This window comes from Melanerpes formicivorus, unplaced genomic scaffold, assembly GCF_026170545.1.
Source record: "Melanerpes formicivorus ecotype bairdi unplaced genomic scaffold, bMelFor1.0.p_v2 SCAF_23, whole genome shotgun sequence".
Classification (NCBI taxonomy): domain Eukaryota; kingdom Metazoa; phylum Chordata; class Aves; order Piciformes; family Picidae; genus Melanerpes; species Melanerpes formicivorus.
Genome location: NW_027142375.1, coordinates 10,126,257 through 10,146,407, shown reverse-complemented (window position 1 = coordinate 10,146,407; position 20,151 = coordinate 10,126,257). Strand labels below are relative to the sequence as shown.

General features: G+C 42.4%; 1 protein-coding gene across 2 annotated transcripts in view; it reads left to right on the top strand.

Annotated features, from left to right (window-relative positions):
• Window positions 1–20,151, top strand: part of BZW2 (basic leucine zipper and W2 domains 2) — a 58,776-nt gene that overhangs the window by 37,349 nt on the left and 1,276 nt on the right. For both annotated transcript variants that reach the window (XM_068152490.1, XM_068152491.1), the window contains 6 exons: window positions 363–498; window positions 3,803–3,912; window positions 6,527–6,697; window positions 7,831–7,977; window positions 12,138–12,276; window positions 19,197–19,319. In XM_068152490.1, the coding sequence (XP_068008591.1) occupies window positions 363–498; window positions 3,803–3,912; window positions 6,527–6,697; window positions 7,831–7,977; window positions 12,138–12,276; window positions 19,197–19,319 (826 nt within the window). The remainder of the gene's footprint in view (window positions 1–362; window positions 499–3,802; window positions 3,913–6,526; window positions 6,698–7,830; window positions 7,978–12,137; window positions 12,277–19,196; window positions 19,320–20,151) is intronic.

Here is a 20,151-nt window from a genome sequence, read left to right as displayed (position 1 = left end):
TGTGAATGGGCAGGCTCTTGTCAGCCTGTTGTGATCCAGTAATTCCTGTGGGTCTCAGGCCTTTAACAAGCACTTCTATTTTTACACATACATTTGGAGCAAACTGGCCTTGTCTCCCTGAGTGGGGTCATATTCCATGTACTTGAGTCCTCAAGAAAAGTGAAATTCCAAGTGATCAGTGAAATGGCACTGCTTTGCTTCAGGACAGATTTTTACATGACTAATTTGCTATTAATTATAGTGGGACTTCTTGAGAAATAAGAAATTAAACTGTCAGCTAATATTTGTCTCTACCTGTTATCACTGCCTATGGCTCAGATTTTTCTCTTAATTTTGTTTTTCCTCCCTTGTCTGACCCACAGCTACTGCTGTTTCTCAAAGCCTTTACTGAGACAGAACAGACAAAACTGGCAATGCTTTCTGGCATCCTGTTAGCTAATGGGACTCTTCCTGCCACAATTTTAACAAGCCTCTTCACTGACAACATAGTCAAAGAAGGTAACTTTCTATATTTTCTTATATGATCTTTAATAGGAGATGTATTGCAACACATTTTAGAAACCTGTAAGTGTGCAGCAAAAATCAGTATTTCAAAGCAGAAGCATTATACAGACAGCAATGGCCAACATACTTGTGTGAAATCTAATAAAAGGACAGTCAAAAATAGGAAAAAGCAACAAAAAGGAAACACAAACACAAAGCATTTATGGTTTTTGGAAGTTACACCTGTGAGTAAAAACTTGCAGAATAGATCTATTATTGTGATACTATACAAGTGTGAAATGTAACAGCTATTCCTGAGGCATGTCTACTAACAGTTTTTCATGCATTATTAGTGTCTTTTGCATGTGTGCAGTGGAACAGAAAGCCCCTGCAGGCCAACAGGGTAGTATAGAAGGCTAAAAATACATTGAAGCTCATTTTACCTTCACACCAGCAGTGATTGATACGATTTCCCATTGACTTGTATTTGCCGTACGAGAAGTAACTGTTGTTTCATTATTAGGAGTCGAACATCTTTCTGAGATCAGGGTGTTCTGGGAGCTTTTATTAGCTGTTTATTTAGAGGCATCTATCTTGGAGTCCTGGTTTTCCAGATACTTGCTCAATCATGTCTTTCTCTGCCGCTTACTGTCTACCTGGGGTGTTTGCAACTGCAGTTTTCATGCTGTCTTTTTGTTACCAGTTACAATGTATTCTCCCTTTTTAACACCACCAACCGAAAATGCTAACTTTGTTCTCATTTGCAGCACCCTAACCATTACATCTCTTTTTTTTCCCTAAATGCTTCAGAAAGAAAAGGCACAGCTGCAGCATTGCTCTGTCATCACCCACAGCTTTTGGAATCAGAATTAAGCTAGGAGAAAATTCATGCAAAAACATTAATCCATGTCTTCGGCTGATTGCCTGCATTGCTTTTAAATCAAAGCCTGTTCCTGGCTATGGGAAGACAAGAGGCATCTGAAAACTCAAATTTTTAAAAGTCAAGTAATTTTGTGATATTTTAAATTTAATATTTGGGCAATACAGTTGTTACAAGTTCCAGAATGAGCAATTTCTATTATGAACTTATGTTTCCAGGAATCCTGAGGTTTTATCAGGAGCTTACATGTACTTGCAATTTTTGGTTTATATATCATGAAACTTTGTCAGCTTTTAAGGAAAAGATGATTCAATCAGTTTTCTGGACTAGATCTGCTATGGAGGAATAATTAAAGATTCAAAGATAATTGAAAAACAGGGAAAAAGAACAAGGCTTAAAAACTGGCAAATCATAGAAGAATAACCTGGATACTTTATTTGATTTGCCAAGCAGTGCTGCAGGCAGGTGAGGTTAAAATACATGAGGAAATGTGAGCTGAGGGAGTTACTGATCAGTGTGGGCATTGCAGCAAGAATTGGAAGTGAGCTAAGGGTAGATTGTGTGGACAGATCTGTCACGGTGGAGGGAAAATACCCAGTTCATGTTAGGATTACCTTTTTTCAGTGTTGTCATTACTTCTACTGTGATAGATGGAAAAATATCTTTGGGTGATGGCTGATGTATTTCTAGCAGAGGGAACAGTGTATGGAGCAGTGGAACCTCAGCTTGTACCCTTGTCACTCATTCTGAAAAACCAGTGCAAGTGCAAAGAGCAGCTAATGGGAAGGGGAAAAAAAAGAAAAAGAGAAGAGCTCTGTAAAGGAAAAGATAGTGACAGCACATGAATAGAGTATAAGAACTGGCCAATAAAAAAATCTGGGCTGTAGAGGTAAGTTTGAAATCATATGTGGGTGGTGAAGTCCTGGAACAACCTCCCTCCAATACCAGTGCTGGCATAAAACTTGTTTTATTTTAAGCTAAAACTTGCAAAAGTGTTTATGACACGAGTATTAGGGCTGTGCTTGTTGGCAGAGACCATTCCTTTCAGTTTTGGTATTGAGCACATAAGCACACGTTGGATGTGCTAAACTGGTTTCAGGTTTAGCAATTCCAGGTGGAAGTTATGCTTAGGTTCCCTGTTGGTTGACCAGCCTTTGTCAGTTTGGACTAGGCAGCCTGCAATATTGAAGGTTGCTGCTGATTTCACAGAGAACCTGCTAAACAATGTGTAAAGCAAGCCCAAAGTAGCATTTGCAGGTCTCTCTTGATGTGACGTTGTGCATCTGTGGTTCCATATAGTTCCTTCTCTAAGGATCATGCCTTATGACTAAGCTTTTATAAAAGAGTTGCCAAAACTTTCATAACAGTCAAGATGTGTAATAAAAATGTTAATGAAATTTACACTGCTCTGGGAGTAATTGCTTCTGTTCTGGTCTGATGACTCAGTCACTGCATCCTAGAAATAAAAAGAATGGATATCTATCTATGAAGTAGCTAAGAATGATGTACCTACTTCCTACCAATAAGTCCTGTCTAACTGTAAGAGCTTCAGGATTGTTTGAAGGTGAAACAGTAAATTGACTGGCTGTAATAGTGTGTCATTATTATGACCCTCAATAGCACTGTAAATGTTGATAGGAGTGTAGTATGGAGAAATGTATCTGGCCTGCAGGGGACCTTCCTTAAGGATGAGCTGTCTCTCCATCTTGGAGACCTTTCAGCTTTCTTCAGCTCCCTGCACTTAGCACTCACAGCCAAGAAGCTGAAACAAAGCTGTGGTGGTGCTGCTCTAGGAACACATTGCTGGAGGGAAATAGGTGGTGTGGGGCTAATGGTGTCAGCTCCCCTGGGAAAGCTACAGCTAGTTGAGGTACAATTTAATTTAATGCACGAAGTTGTGCCTTCAGGAAGGAATTTTTCCACTTCAAGCTGGTGTTTGTTCCTGGTCCAAGTAGCTACTGAATGCCTTCTGGGAGAATGGGGTACAATCTTGAAGTTGCAAAGTTATTTAAGTGTATTCTAGGACTTTCAAAAGCTCTTTGAAGAATTTTTTTCCCCTAGTTCTTATTCCTGAGTGGCCTTTGTTATATTGTGCCTTCATTTCCTAACTGATGTAACATGCTATTTTTCCTTTTACATTGAACCTGGTCTGTAAATTGGGGAAGTAAGAAAAAATAATTGCAAGGAAAATATTTGAACAATTGAATGGAGATGGGCAATACAGAATGAAAAGATTTTTCAAACAGTCTAGCATACTTCAGAAGATTAGAGCTGCACTAAAGGAAAAGAGCATTTCAGCTCTACCTAGTTGGTCCCATTGTCATAAATGTATTTTAATTCCATATTCCTCTGGTTATTTTGTCACCTTGTCATTCTCATAACCATCTCTAATTCATGTTGAAAATTACTGAAGCATGTTTTGTGTTTTTCCTCAAAAAGGGATTGCAGCCTCTTTTGCTGTAAAGCTTTTTAAAGCGTGGATGGCAGAGAAAGATGCCAATTCTGTTACCTCTGCTTTAAGAAAAGCCAACCTCGATAAGAGATTGCTAGTAAGTACAATCTGTTTTCAATAATCCTTACCTCTCCTTGGGAAAGAAAAGGAAATAAAATGCAGGTGGTTTGGTGTAAGTACATTAACTCCTAATGCTCTCTGAGCACTTTTTGAATATTTTGAATCACAACAATATTGTTGTGACTACAGCACTGGGAGCAGATGTTGGTCAGTTAGAGGGCAGAAGGGCTCTGCAGAGGGACCTCGACTGACTGGACAGATGGGCAGAGTCCAACGGGATGGCATTCAACAAGTCCAAGTGCCGGGTGCTGCACTTTGGCCACGGCAACCCCATGCAGAGCTACAGGCTGGGGTCAGAGTGGCTGCAGAGCTGCCAAACAGAGAGGGACCTGGGGTTGCTGGTTGACAGCCACCTAAACATGAGCCAGCAGTGTGCCCAGGTGGCCAAGAAGGCCAACAGTATCCTGGCCTGCATTAGGAATAGTGTGGCCAGCAGGAGCAGGGAGGTCATTGTGCCTCTGTACTCTGCATTGGTTAGGCTGCACCTTGAGTATTGTGTCCAGTTCTGGGCCCCTCAGTTTAAGAAGGACATCGAGACACTTGAGCGTGTCCAGAGAAGGGCAACAAGGCTGGTGAGAAGCCTTGAGCACAAGCCCTATGAAGAGAGGCTGAGGGAGCTGGGATTGTTTAGCCTGGAGAAGAGGAGGCTCAGGGGTGACCTCATTGCTCTCTACAACTACCTGAAAGGTGGTTGTAGCCAGGAAGGGGTTGGTTTCTTCTCCCAGGCAACCAGCACCAGAACAAGGGGACACAGTCTCAAGCTGTGCCAGGGGAAGTTTAGGCTCGAGGTGAGGAGAAAGTTCTTCACAGAGAGAGTCATTCGTCATTGGAATGTGCTGCCCAGGGAGGTGGTGGAGTCACCATCCCTGGAGGCATTCAAGAGGGGATTGGATGTGGCGCTTGGTGCCATGGTCTAGTCATGGGGTCTGTGGGGGCAGGTTGGACTGGATCTTTGAGGTTTCTTCCAACCTTGGTGATACTGTGATAGAGGTTCAGCAATATGAAATGCCCCATGTTTTTTACATTCTGTCTTTCCTGTACTTAAATGCCCTCTGAAACACTGGATATATGGAGCTTGGGAATTAATGAAATGGGTTGGGTTTTTTTACCTACAAACAGAACACTCCACCAGCAACTGTGCATGGGAATGTTTTTCTTTTTAATATGTTTTACTTCTGTAAATAAAATATAAAGAATTCTGATTAGAATTTTTCCAAAGCAACAGTATTTAAATAGTACAGTGAAAGTACAGTAAGCTGATTTTCTGCAGCAGTAGCCACCTGGGTAGCATAAATGGTCCTGCAGTGATGACAGCAAGACCCAGTACGAGCAATGTAGGAAGGCTTTCAGTCTTTGGACTCAAAACCTGTGCTGTGGGTTTGTAGCAACCGTCTGAGGTATTTAGATTATACATGAATGTGCAGCAATGTCATGTGCCTTCCTCTCCCAGTGTCTTTCTGAAGATCAGTAGCATGCTTTAATCCTCAAGAAGATTGCTGCTGTGATAATCCAATCAAGTGCTCTACATCCTGTGTAGCACTGCCTGGAGAATTTCAGCTGTATTTCCTGTTTCTACCTCAATAATTTATGGTTAAGCAGGAATCTTAAGTAGAGCAACCTCCCCCCACCCCTTCAATTTATATTTGGCTGTAAAAGTCCATGTCTTAAACAATTTGCCATAAAGCTGGGAAATGGGCTAATTACCCTGTTTATTAGGGGGAAAAAAAGCAAACTGCATCTTGTTTCTATTTCAAACTTCACTTACAAACTTTCAGCTGTTTCCTTTCATTATGCTGCTATATTAAACAACTATAAAGTATCAGATGATGTTGCCTAGCACAGATGCCTTCATGAAGGTCTTCTCTTAATCTCATTCTCAGTAAACAAACAGATTGAGGGTCTCTCACTTCTTCATTAGAAGAAAAAGAAAAAAAGTGCTCTCTATCCACACAAATCACTAGCAGACACCAGGAGCTGGGCGGGAAGCAAATGCTGTTGAATCTTTGCCAAGATGGGGCATTTGCTGCAGCAATTTTAGCTTTCCTAAGTAACTGGACATTAATAAATCATACTGCTGGAGTTAATGTTAACAGTGCCTAGTGAATTTTGTGACTTTTATCAAATGATGCATTAGTGGTTGTCATTGCTTAGCTGAGTAGTGACACTGGGCCAGGGTGCCTGGGCAACTTAGGCTGGACACACTGGCAGGGCATGGTAATTGTGCTTTATAATGGCTTTACCATCTACCCCTTTGGACTTTCTTTCTAACTCTTTGAATCTCAAAAAGGTACAGTTTCTGAGGATTTTTTTTAGATCAACATCTGAAGCTCATGGCTGTTCCTAAGTACATGCACGTTGTGTGGAGTGGGTGTTAGGGTTTTGTGCATAACTGGCCATCATTTTTCTTCTCCACTCTAATGAAACACAACAATGTGAAGGAAGTGCTGACCTTTCCAGTGCTGAGACAAGCATTGACTTTAAGTGCAGTGCCAGGTGGTTCCCACTGTTCGTTGTTAAAAGAATGTTCTTTCCATTCTGATAAGAGCCTTAGTTGGTTATTTCTTTAACAAAGAGCATTCCTGTCCTTTCAGGAACTGTTTCCAGCCAACCGGCAGAATGTGGACCATTTTGCCAAGTATTTTACTGAAGCAGGTCTAAAAGAGCTCTCAGATTTCCTTAGGGTCCAGCAGTCACTGGGGACTCGTAAAGAACTTCAAAAAGAGCTACAAGAACGTCTGTCTCAGGAATGCCCAATCAAAGAGGTAAGGAGTGGGGTTTTCACAGTTTTTACTCGGGTAATCATAGTCAAAGACTTAAATTGACAGTGGGTACAGAGGAACAGATAGGAGCACCTCAAAGAGAGATTTAATCTGCTTTTATTTATTCATCAGTTCATTCCTAAAGCAACAAAACATTCTCTGGCTTTGCAAGTCCAACTGAGTTTGGGTTTAGGGTTGGGGAGGGGGGGTTGATCAGTTCCCAGGCAGCCAAGAGGGCCAATGGCATCCTGGCCCGCATCAGGAACAGTGTGGCCAGCAGGAGCAGGGAGGTCGTTCTGCCCCTGTACACTGCACTGGTTAGGCCACACCTCGAGTACTGTGTCCAGTTCTGGGCCCCTCAGTTTAGGAAGGATGTTGACTTGCTGGAATGAGTCCAGAGAAGAGCAACAAAGTTGGTGAGGGGTTTGGAACACAAGCCCTATGAGGAAAGACTGAGGGAGCTGGGGTTGCTCAGCCTGGAGAAGAGGAGACTCAGGGGTGACCTTATTGCTCTCTACAACTACCTGAAGGGAGGTTGTAGACAGGCGGATGATGGTCTCTTCTCCCAGGCACCCAGTACCAGAACAAGAGGACACAGTCTCAGTCTGTGCCAGGGGAGGTTCAGGTTGGATGTTAGGAAGAAGTTTTATACAGAGAGAGTGATTGCCCATTGGAATGGGCTGCCTGGGGAGGTGGTGGAGTTGCCGTCATTGGAGGTGTTCAGGAGGAGACTTGATGGGGTGCTTGGTGCCATGGGTTAGCTGTTTGGGTGGGTTGGATTGGTTGATGGGTTGGACACGATGATCTTGAAGGTCTCTTCCAACCTGGTTTGGTTTATTCTAAATAAAGGTTGATTTTATTATATTCTAAATAAAAAATAAAGTTATACTTCATGAGAAAGTATTTCAGGTAACTGCCTTAAATATTAGGTTGGAGGGGAAGGGCAAAACATCTAGTCAAGTAGTAGTAATGTTGCTGAACAGAAACATGCTAAATGCTTCCTTTTGTTGTTATTGTTCTAATTTGTTTTTTCTTATTTGTGCTGTTACTTGTAAATGACCACAATTTGATTCATCAGCATTGTTTCTGGTTGATCGGAGACATTGCTTAAGACAGCAGTTTGTTTCCTACTCCAGGTAGTCCTTTATGTAAAAGAGGAAATGAAAAGAAATGAGCTGCCAGAGCCAGCAGTGATTGGTCTGCTGTGGACCTGTGTCATGAATGCTGTGGAATGGAACAAGAAAGAAGAGCTGGTTGCAGAGCAAGCCCTCAAACATCTAAAGGTGTGTGCATGGGTCAAGAGGGGAAGGGCTGCTGTGGATTAACAGGACGCACTCACAGTTTTTACCTGTTTAAATCTGGGAGATTTAGTTTGGAGGGATGACACTGAGTGCACCAAGCATTGTGTGTAGTCCCTTCTCCTTTAGTCCAATGAATGCAAAACTGAGGTAGTTCAGATTATTAATGCCCTGAGGTGTACAGTGCAGAGAACTGGGGCAACCAGAGGTGGTCAGTCTGAGTGCCTCTGCATTGTGCTTTCTCAGTGTGCCAGATCCTGAGAGTCTTCTTGCTTTGGGGACAGTTCTAAGCAAATGCCATGCTTAGACCTGACTAGCGAGCCTGCAGGACCTGTCTTTGCAATGTTGTTGCCAGAAGGAAAGCTTTGAGAAAATGGTGAGATGGCACCTGTGCTGGCTTTGCACAGAGCTGGTTAGATCAAGGCAGGACTGCTGGGCTCAGAATCTGTGAAATGGCTGTTGCTGATGTTGACTGAGAGGTGGATACTCAGCAACTTGTCAGCTAGCAGGCCAGGCACTGGCTTTGAGAATGTGTGTTGTATAGTGTGGTTTTACTGATCCAGGTACTGTTCTAGTGGATGAGAGAATGGAATGCATAGAAAGACTGTAGTTTGCAAAGTGATGACAGATTGCAGTGTCACTATTACACATTGGTACAAAAACTCTGATGACCTTGGAGTGGGGAAAAACCCCCCAAACCCTAAAAACAATGCAGAGGCATCACAGCCAGTGCTGCGGGTGGCATTCCTTACTGAAGCCTGATGGAATTGTTTGGTGCAAGACACTTGAACTGAGAACAGAGGGGGAGAGGCTTTTCAGCAGAAATAGTCCTAAGCTGGTAAACCATGAGCAAGCAAATACTGCCTCATAGCCAGGGCTGTGAGGATTTGCCTTAGCACAGAAGCAGTCTGTACTTTATTCTGTATGGCAAAAACGGATTTGAAGGTTGATCTGAATTCCTTTCTTGTTCATATTAGATGGCTCTACATACTTGGAGTTCCCACGCTGGTTTAGCTTTTACTGCTGTTGTCCTTTTATCTCAATTTAGTTTCCCAATCAGTCATTCTGGTCTCTTGGGATCTTGTGTTGTCTTTGATGGTAAAATTGAATGCCTTGAAGTCTTCTCAAGTGACCCAAATAGCAGTAGAAAGATGAGATTGTCTCTCCTCCTCCTGGAAACTTTGTCTGTCTTATTCTTTTGATGTAAAAATTGACCATATCTCTTTGAGGTGTAAGAGTGTATCCATTGAGGTTTGTTGTCTAGTACTGCAGGGCAAATTAACAAACACTTTGTGGAGTATTTGAACATTGGGAAGAGAGGCTTTGTACAAATATTATTGGCTGGATGCTTAATCCTGATCATTTTACTGACCCAAGCTATCAGCTGTGTGTGTAACCCCACTACACTAGGTAAAGCATCTTGCCTGTGGAACATACCCTGTGGTGGGATTTACTCTTGGGCGGTTGTACCTGACACATCACTCTCATGAAGCAGTTCTCAAAGCTTGGACATCTGGGTCCCAGTCTCTTTAATTTGTTAAATCTGTTTTTTGTAAGCTGTGTGCACAGCAGCCCTGAAAAGATGTATCAAAGCACAGAATACTGACCTAGTTTACCTAGCTCCTAACAAGCCTTACTGGGTGGAAGTCTTCCTACTGGAGGTGATGGGCAGCCATGAGACTGTATTCAGGCAGTGCAGTACATGTGGTATGTGCCATCTGTATAGCAGGAGGTGATAGGGCAAGCTATTGAACATTGAATCTTGCAGGATAAGCTCCTCAGTGTCCCATTAACCTCCCTATGACCCTGGGGCTTAGCCCCTAGGCCTCCTCCAGTGCAGACATTCTCTGTGGGTGGTGGAAATCCTTCAGACAGCTGGCCCTGTAGGCAGACTGTGATGTGAGCTTCATGGCACTGCAACTGCTGACCTGCTGCTGCCTAACTTCAGGCAAATGGAAAATAAGGCCACTTAGCTCAGCCAGCAACGGGAGGAAGCTAATTTTATGGTTCCTTAGTCAGACACCAGTTAAACATAATTTTGTCTCTACCAGTTGAGCAGTGAGAGAAGAATGTGAAGGGAGTCAATCAGATGTGGCAAAATTAAGGTTCCTTGTGAACTGAAAAGATAGGATTTTTATTATAAATTACTTCACTCAGACAGCAGCACTTCACAAACTGAGGATGGGCGTGGGTTCTGCTCAGGCTATGAAATAAACTGCAGGGTATATTGCCCTGCCTCCCTGCGTCTTGCCTCCTAAGTACTGGCTGGAGGCTTCAAGGGCTAAAAGGAGACAAAGAGGAGGGAGTCTTGCTACCCTAAGCCCGCAGGTTGTTTCTAAACATGTGCCTGTACCTGCCAGAAGAGGCAACAACTCACCCGCTGGTGACTACACCTACTGACTATTTGTTGTAGTTATTTTGTAAGGGATTTTTTCCTGAAGTGGTAATTCTGCCTGCTTGGCTGCTCTTGTTACAGGTGCTGTGTGATGTCTTGGATTTCTCTAATAGCTGTTAGTGATCTTTCAAAAGCTGTTCTGGACCAGCCTTTCACATTTCAGTTGATTGTCATGTGTTTTAGTTTTGTTCTATGGATCAAGTTGAAAAAACCCTCAGGTGTTAGGCTCTTAGGGAGAATGCCTGAAGTATATAGATGTTGGAACATGTCCATCAGTGCTGCTGGTGATGGGTGGTTTTTTTCACCTGACCACATTCATTGCCAGCCCTGGTTGCACAGACTGGAACTCCTATCCCAAGCTATTGCAAATCCAGCTGAAAAATGCCAAAGTCAGAGTGCAAGTGCAAACGATGAAGAAAGTCTGAGCTGATCAGTACAAGAAAAATTTAAATTGTAACCTTAGTGTATATTTGGCTGGGGCCTCTGAAGGATCAAGGGTAGTTTCTCTTCCCTTCAGCTCTGAAAAATGATCTTAATATTACTTTTAAATTAAAAATGCAGTCTTAGTTGGACTTGTCAGTGGCTAAGAGGAAAGGAAATTGGAGAGATATAGTGTCATAGAATCATAGTATCAGTCAGGGTTGGAAGGGACCACAAGGATTATCTAGTTCCAACCCTCTGCCATGGACAGGGACACCCCACACTAGATCAGGCTGGCCAGAGCCTCATCCAGCCTGGGCTTAAACACCTCCAGGGACAGGGCCTCAACCACCTCCCTGGACAACCCATGCCAGGGCTTCACCACTCTCATGGTGAAGAGCTTCCTCCTCACATCCAGCCTGAATCTCCCTACCTCCCTACCTCCCTACCTCATTTCCATAGTCCTATCACTACCTGAGATCCTGAGAAGTCCTTCCCCAGCCTTCCTGTAGGCCCTCTTCAGATACTGGAAGGCCACAATTAGGTCACCTCAGAGCCTTCTCTTCTCCAGACTGAACAGCCCCATACAGTTGTAAATGCTGTAGTGTTTAAGGAAGCAGTGAACAAGATATATGGTCCTTTAACACAATTTTTATTGTTAAAGTCTGAAATAAGAGGAAAAGATTACATAACACAAAAGGTTTTGGTTTATCTTTTATTATATTAATAAACTCCAGGAAAAGACAGTGGAATGTACTGCTGCTGGCTTGTCAGAGTAACTTTAGCAGTTACTGCTGTGCTTTGAAAACATTGATAGTTACCAGAGCAAAGGTTGTCCTCTGATGGTCATAATGGGAAAAAATACCAACTTGATCACCAGTTAATCTGAAGTTTAATTCCATTTCCTGGGACTTCTGAAACCTCTACAAAATCAGAAATTTGCTTTTTCATACACTTCATCCTTGGATGTTTTAGGATATGAACATCAGTAAAGCATCACTGCTGAATCAGCAGCATGCCACCTTGTGAAATGTTTGAATAGCAGTGCTGCAAGGTGTGGACTTTACAAATTGATCTAGCACAATGCAGTATCTGCAAGTGGTGCTGAGTTTTTGCTGACAGAATGCAGCACATCTTACAAAAGCTTACAGGTATTTATGTGCATGCATCATTGTATGTGTTTAAGTAAATGTAAGTGGCAAGTAAATCTAATGTCTCCCTGAAACCTCTTCAGGGATGAAATTCACCTTGCATACATTTGAAAAAGTTCCTGATTTTTATTTTCAGTATGCTGACATGTATTTTACTTTTTGTCTTCTTTTCCTTTCAGCAATATGCCCCTCTGCTTGCTGTGTTCAGCACTCAAGGCCAGTCAGAGCTGATTCTTCTCCAGAAGGTGCAGGAGTACTGTTATGACAACATTCACTTCATGAAAGCCTTTCAGAAGATAGTGGTACTCTTTTACAAAGGTAAAAAGCTTTATCTGTTGTGGTATACTCTGTGTGGATTCTTCATGCCAACCAGTCACCTACCATGTAACAGGAAACAGATGTTCTCTGGGTACTGCATATGAGAAGGGTGTGTTGCAGTTGAGGTCTGAAATAGCATGGGCTTTGATAGTTCAAAGGAGCATGTGGCAGCAGGGAAAGCCAAACCAGCCCTTCCCTCTCTCTGTTGTGTTTATCCTGTAATCAAGAAGCATGATCAGGATCCAAGTACTGTCCACAGTCTGTTCAAGTGCAGTTTAGTCTGTGTGGAAAACCATTCCTAGGAAGACACTCATAAAAATTCCTGGCAGATCTAAAAGGTAGATTAGATTTTAAGAAACCCTCTTAGCAGTAAGACTTTTTGGGGTTGGGGTTTGGGGTTTTTTTTTGTTTGGTTAAGGTTTTTTGTTTGTTTTGTTACTCCCTCCCTGCCAGAAGGAATTTTCCTTGCTCTTCTTTCCCTTTTCCTTTCCCTGCCAGTTTCTTACAGGCGCCATAGTTTGAGAGATTTAATTTTTATTGTGAAGCTGACTTCTTTACAAGTTTATTCTGATGGGGTTGTCATAGAGACTAATGATCTTGCACTGCGTTTGATGGTTGGGTGCCAAATAGTTTGTTCTGACATTCTTGCTATAAATAGCTGGAGGAGAAAAATCAGCAGGAGTAGAAATCCAATATCAATCTTCGTTCATCATCTTGTGCCCAGGTACATGCTCAAGGCAAACAAGTTCAGGCTGTTAAAATCATTTAATGGCTTCAAAAGGCTGAAGTAAGTAAATCACATGGATTTATTTCCATCCTTGTGTCAGTATAGCTTGGTCTCAATGATCAGATGAAAAAGCAATACGTTTTGTCCCTCTGCCCTCAAAGTCTACCATTTGTATACACTATTAATGACTGAGGACAGATTTTAAACTGCAGTCTGCAGCAGGCACTTTATTCAATTTTCTTTGGATAGGAAAATTCACTTTGGGCGTGGGGAATGAGTGCCCTAACTGCTGTGCACTCAGACCACAACGGATGGTTGGTTTCTGATGGCTTCAGAAATAGTCTTGTGTAGGATTCTCTTCAGAATTGTTGTAAATTCATTACTGAGATAGCCTGCAAGAGCAACCCTGACACTTCAAATGAAATAAGTTACGAAACTGTATGTAGAACTTAACATGCTCCAAGAAGTTTCCCTCTACTCTGCTCACCCCATATCCTCTTGTTCTCACTTTGCACATGTACTCAGGGAGACAGATTAGGAAGGCTGAGAAGACTTTAGCCTCAGCACTACAGGTGCCAGAATATTGTTTAGGATTTGCATATGTCTAGAAGACTGTTTGGAGCTGCCATCTGGCCTGTCAGTGGAAGCTGAGTTCAGTGTCCAGTATGTTCAGTACTCACCGTGCCCGTATTCCTAGCTGGAATATCTTGGGCAGGTGTGCCAAAGTGCTTGCTTCTCTGCCATCTGATGGTACAGCTGCCAGCCTTTCCTGGCCCTGTTTAGGCTGAAGCTGGATCTGCTCTGTTTGGCAGACTTACTGCTGCCTACTAGCAACTGCTCACCTGACTTGACAGCCATGAGCCATAGGGTTCTTCTGAGCACTGGTCACAGGAAGGAAGTCATCAACTCCATCTGTTTAAAGCAGCTTTGCAGTTACAGTGGCCATTAGGGGAGAACATGGTACTGTCTTAACCACACAGAAGACTCTGAAGATTCTGGGAACACTAGTCCTCCAGTTTTGTTTTTCTCACATGATGTTACTGAGCTTTAATGCCTTTCTCTGCTGTGTTTCAGTGCTGGTAGATCTCTTCCTGTCCTTCTCTGCAGTTCATAACTGTCAACTAGGAACAAGCCACTGAGTCTTCTGTTTCCTCATAGTCAAGAAAAACAAACCCCCAAAAGCTACTACTGGCGTTGGCAGTGGTGAGGGAACAGCAGACTCCTGTGTTCCTGTGCTTCAAATGCAACCTCCACAGAATCTGGAGGGATTTCAGGGTACCTAATGAACTTTTTCTGGTTACAGATAAAGACATCTGAAGTAGCTATGGATGGGCAGACAGAAGTACAGTTACCTATTAGTATGAATGTGGACACTTAACTGCTTATTCCTCATTATGATGGAGCACTTCCTGGACATGAAGACAGTGGTGATAGCTGCCAAATGCCACTCATGCTTTGACAAATTTAGTTGTGTGACTACTTTCATCAGCACGTCCACATCTTGCATTTAAATCCTTCCCTTATTTCTATCATAAAGTAGCCCTTGGATTACTTTTCTGGGAATACCTAAACACATTAACAGGAATGGTGGAGCTCATTGGCACCTAGGTGGTCTAGAAAGCCTTGTTGTTAGTTTTTTGTTTATGCTGCTTTTCCCCTGGTGAAAGCCCAAGCCCTGTTTTCCTTTGTATGATAGCATCTTCTTACCAGCTTGTAGAACTGCAAAAGCAGTTCTGTGGTCAGTTAAAACTTGTTGATATTTGGGCCAATCCCAGGCACAAATCCAGGCTGGGTGCAGAGTGGGTTTAGAGTAGCTCTGAAGAAAGAGACTTGGATGTATTCATTGAGAAGCTCAGCATGAGCCAGCAGTGCACTCATGCAGCCCAGAAGGCAAATCATATCCTAGGCTGCATCATGAGGAGTGTGGTCAGCAGGTCAAGACGGGATTCTGCCTCTGTACTCTGCTCTTGTGAGATTCCACCTCGAATACGGCATCCAGTTCTGGTGTCCCCATCATAAGAAGGACATAGAGCTGTTGGAAGCAAGTCCAGAACAGAGCCACAAAGGTGATCCAAGGACTGGAACACCTCTGCTATGAGGATAAGCTGAGGCAGCTGGGGCTGTTTATCTTAGAGAAGACTCCAGGGGGACCTTATATCATTCCAGTACCTGAGGGGATCCTACAGGAAGGCTGGAGAGGGACTTCACATAAGGGTGTCTAGCAATAGGACACGGAAGAATAGTTTTAAGCTGAGGGAGAGTAGGTTTAGACTGGATTTTAGGAAGAAGTTCTTGGCTGCTCAGGAGGTTTGGGTTGCCTCATCCCTGGGGGGCAGGTTCAGGGCCAGGTTGGAAGAAACCTTGAGCAGTGGAGTCTAGCTGTGAGGTGTTCTTACCTATGGCAGGGAGGTTGGAATAGATGATCTCTAAGGTTACTTCCAACCTAAGCCTATGATTCTATGATATTATATTTTTGTGTTCCTGGTACACTAGAGAGAAAAAGCAGCTGACCAGTTCTGTACTGATCCTTGACTATAATGTTACTTTTCTGGTTGGCACTTAAAACAACTGCAGCTGTAAATCTGTGAGCCACATTTTGACCAATAATCTAAAAACTAGTTGCAGAGTAATAACTACTGAATTCTCCTGGTGACACCTAGGAGGTTTGCCAGCCTCCTTGCCTGCTCGTGCTTACACTATGTATTGATTTTCAGCATTTTCAATGTTGCATTTTGTTCCCATAAGTAAAATCAGCATTGTTGTCACTGGAATACGTGTTATATAACATATCCATTTGCAGAATCTCCTTTCTTTTAGTTTCTGTCCAGCCTGGAAATCTCAAGTGTGACATCTTGATGCTGTTGAAATAAAAAACCATTCCTTTCAGGAGGATCAGAATTTCACCCTTTAAACAGCAGGCAGAAAGCCTCTGTGTAGTTGTGCATTAGAATTCAAGACATTTACAAAATGGGGGGAAAAAAATTAAAACCCCACAAGTACATGTGAAATAATGCTGTGGTTTGCAGCTGCATAATGTGGCCATAGAGATAGTCTTCTGCCCTGCAGAGATGTTGTAACCAAGCCATGCAGACAGTCTTCTCAAATGCTGCAAGAACCCTGTGCTTATGAGAACTGAATCTTCAGGTTGCACTTGATACCCTGGTTTTGTTTTTACAATGGAACACGATTATCTTCAACTAGCTTCATTATTCAAGTACTTGCTTTTGGTACTGGATGCACAATTTTCCCAGCAAAACCCATGAGCTGTGTAACTGTACTGTGGGTGACATTCCTTGTATTGAAAGGACCCTTGCCTTAAGGCTTTGTCCTCCCAACTGAGTTAGCTGCAATAGAGTTGAATTTTGCAGACAGATTGACTGTGGTGACAGCTGACAGGGTGTGCTTTTCCCTCAACTGCCGGTGGCTATGCAATTTGAGTTGAAAGCAGAAATTCATTAGAACCAGGTGATTTATTACAAACTTCACTTCAAGTACATTTCCAGTGAGCCCTGCAGTGAAGACATAGGGCTCATCAGTTTCTCTCATCTGCAGCTTCTCCCTTTCATGAGGGACGTTGCTGGAGGCACTGGCCATGGCTAGTGTGAGTGGCAGTTGGCTGCTCCTGCAGCAAAGCCAGCTCTCTCAGGCTGGTATCACCTGGGACTGCAGTGAAAATGCTGTGCCCACGCCCACAGCATTCAGCTTCAGCCATTAAACCATATCTGTAATCAACTTCAATGAGGAATAACTATCTATATACAAAATGAATCATTCCCTTCCTCCTCCTGTCCCCCCCACAGTGTTCCCACTCCTTCAAAGCAACCTAGAGGTATAATTAACTACACCCTGTCCAACATGATTGTTCAATTTAGCATCTCTGTGCTGACAGGAGACTTATCTTCTCTTGTGAGCACTAGAGGCATGAATATATTGCAAATAATATTGCTCAGAAATGAAAGGGGTTGGCAGTTGTCCTTTTTGTAGTTGAATGCATTTTGTTCTTCCCTGTTAGTGTAGGAGGATTATTGCTATGGAGTTATAGAGGCAAATTTTTCATCCTTCTGACTTGAGAACATTTTCATCTCCAAGTCATATGGTGAGATTGCATGCTGCTGTTATCATGTTTGGAGGTTTGGGAAGGGAGAGAGAAGTTCCCTCTACCTCTTTAGCAACAAACCCATTAAGCTTTCAGTCAGAAAAATAACTCCTGTTACTCTTGGACTGAGCTGTGCATAGTTAGAGATGCATTCTTGTACAGGATCATAGTACAGACTGTAATACAGCAGGGGTCTTCTGCAACTTGGTGTCTTTAAATGTCCACAATTCCCAAGAGCTAGTTTGAGCCCCTGCTTGGGGGTTGCTCTACTCTGGGTTGTTGGCTTTTTTTGTTGTGGTTTGGTTTTATTCCATGAAATCTCTCCTGATTTTCTCAGCCTGAGAATCACAATGTGTGTCACTCCATGACTAATTCTGCAGGTGTAGTTGTGTGAACTTCAGGACTATGGTAAACATAAGCTTTGTTTATGCAGGGCTTAAACTGCAGTTCCATGGGTGTCCACATCAAATATTTTCACATTTGCTAAATGAATGTCCTGGTTTATCAAATGTTGAAATGCCTTTGAGCTGCTGCTGAAGACTCCTGAAGAGTATTTAATGCAAAAGGTTTGATACCTCTCCCTTAGCTCTGGTGTTTTGCTTGCATTGAGGAGTTTGCTGTGATGTGTTGTGATTTCAGCAAGATGGGACTTTCAAGTGCTGTTCACTAAGCACAACTCTCACAGCTACTGAAAAAAGCCCAGAGCCAGCACAGTCTTGTTTTCCCTACATTTTCAGCTTACTGCCAGTTGCAGTGAGCTGCAGAAGAGGTTTTATTTTGGAGAAATGTCTGGCTTAAGGTAGCTTTCAGCCACATGCACTCACTGAATTCCAGTTTTTCAGGATGACTTTCATAGTCAGTTACTGTTGGATGTCTTGGGATAGTTCTGGTTAAGTTCAGATGTATCCGTGGTTGCTTCCATCTGCTTGTTATTCAAAAGCATATGTGAAATGTGTCTACTTTGTCTCATCAGAAGCTTTGGGGTTGTGGTGTCATTTATTTCAGTTTGCCTTCTTCCCTTCCCTGCCACATTTGTTACAACCTTTAGGCTGAATCAGAAGGTGACAGTCAGGGTCAGTGCTGCCGCAGGCGAATGTGAAATGGGTAGGATGGCACTAAGGAGTTCAAGGAAGCAGTGAAGAGCTCAACATAAATGTGTTAATTTTGCAGAGCAAGTTTGTTCACAGACAAAATGAATGGACATTTTAATGAGATGTAGAAAGCTGTCTTTAGTCCTTTTATAGAACAAATACAGTTTGGGTTTTTTTGGTTTGATTGTTTGGCTTTTGGGGTTGGATTTTTTTTTGTGTGTTCTTGCCTCTTGCATTACCTAACTTCCAAAATGCCATTATGGATCCCAGATTTTGTCTCCACTGCCATCAATTACACAGTTATTTGACTTGGCTGGATTGTAGGAGCTTTGTTCCTGGGGCTAGAGGTCTGTTGCTAGACCTAAATTTGCATCTCTCAGAAATAAGTGTCCTTGCTGTTTATTAAGATGTCTTTATTCTGGATCTCACTGACAGCTGTTTTATTCTTAGTGTTTGACATCAAAATGTCAGCTGTGCTGTCCATCTGAGCCAGTCCCTTAAATGGGTGGTCTGAATAATGACCTTAAAACTCATTAGCTAAGAACAATAAAAAAGCTTGAGGGAAAATGACTGCAGAAAGTCCCCACTGGCTGTCTTTTAACTGTTCAGTTAGGAGGTGTCTCTCACTACAGATTTCTAGACCCATGACATGGTTCTGTGAAGCAACAGCAAAAAAAGCATGGTATTTCTTCTTGTGGTAACTTCTAAGATGTTTTGGGATAAAAAGATGATGAATAGAGAACTCTCCTTTACAGAAGCAAAATATTTGGTACTTCAAGCCTAATATATTACACATGTTATCACATCTGGAATCCCTTCTGTGCACCAGATATGCTGCAGTTGTAGCCTAATACAGTCTATGCAAAGCTTGTTCCACTCTGATCCTATGAAGTTATTTTCTGCTGCCTTTAAAATAAAGTAACATTTCTTCTTTCCTGTTCAAAATCTTCTAACCTCTAAAAAAAAGAATGTATTTTTTTTTAACAAACCCTGATTTGTATTTCAGCTGATGTTCTGAGTGAAGAAGCTATCCTCAAGTGGTATAAAGAAGCTCACGTTGCTAAAGGCAAAAGTGTTTTTCTTGACCAGATGAAGAAATTTGTGGAGTGGCTGCAAAATGCTGAAGAAGGTATGAGTTCATTTAAAGAACCATGGTAGTCTCTCTGCAAATCAAATGTCTTCTTTCAGATTTTAACTGCATCAGGCATAAAGTATACAGACCTTGCATAGAAAATAGCAGGCATGACTCCTCCAGACTGTTTCCAGCCATGCCTGAGCCTAAACAAGACTTTCTGCTTTTTAATGCTTGTGGTGTGTCCTTACAAAGCCCTTAAGCCACCAGGTACCACTTCCTTGCAGATAAATTCTTGAAGTTCCTGCAGAGAGGAACACTGCACTGATGACAGCGTGAAGTACCTTGGTAGTAGCATGAGTGACCTAACAGTTTCCTGTATCAGTGTCTTTCTGCTGTTACCATCTGTGCTGGGGATCTTAACACAGCATAAACCTGCCTGTGCCACTGCAACTGAAACTGAAACGTAGCTGAGTGATCAAGCTAAGATATGTGGTCTATATTTACTGCTCTAACAGAGCTCCTGGGGAGGGAACTGGTCTTTGCAGTCCATAACATTTTTTCTCATGTTCTGTATAGGAAGTTACTTTTGTTTATACTGAAGAGGTAAGTTGTCTTTTTTGCCTTGAAGAGCAATTCCAAGTCACTTGGAAAGATCAAACCATGTGTAATAGATGGAGATATAAATTATTAATGTTCATTTGCATCTATTTAATGTAAAATTGATTTTAGAAATTTGGAGAGAAAATGTAGTAATGTGAAGGGGCAGACAGGACTTTGCAGCAGCTCACATGGGTAGATAGCAGTATAAAAATGGTAGCTCCTTTCACACTTGACCCTTTGGACTTGCGATCTTGGTCTAATTAAGCTTTTTTTTTACCTCTTTCAA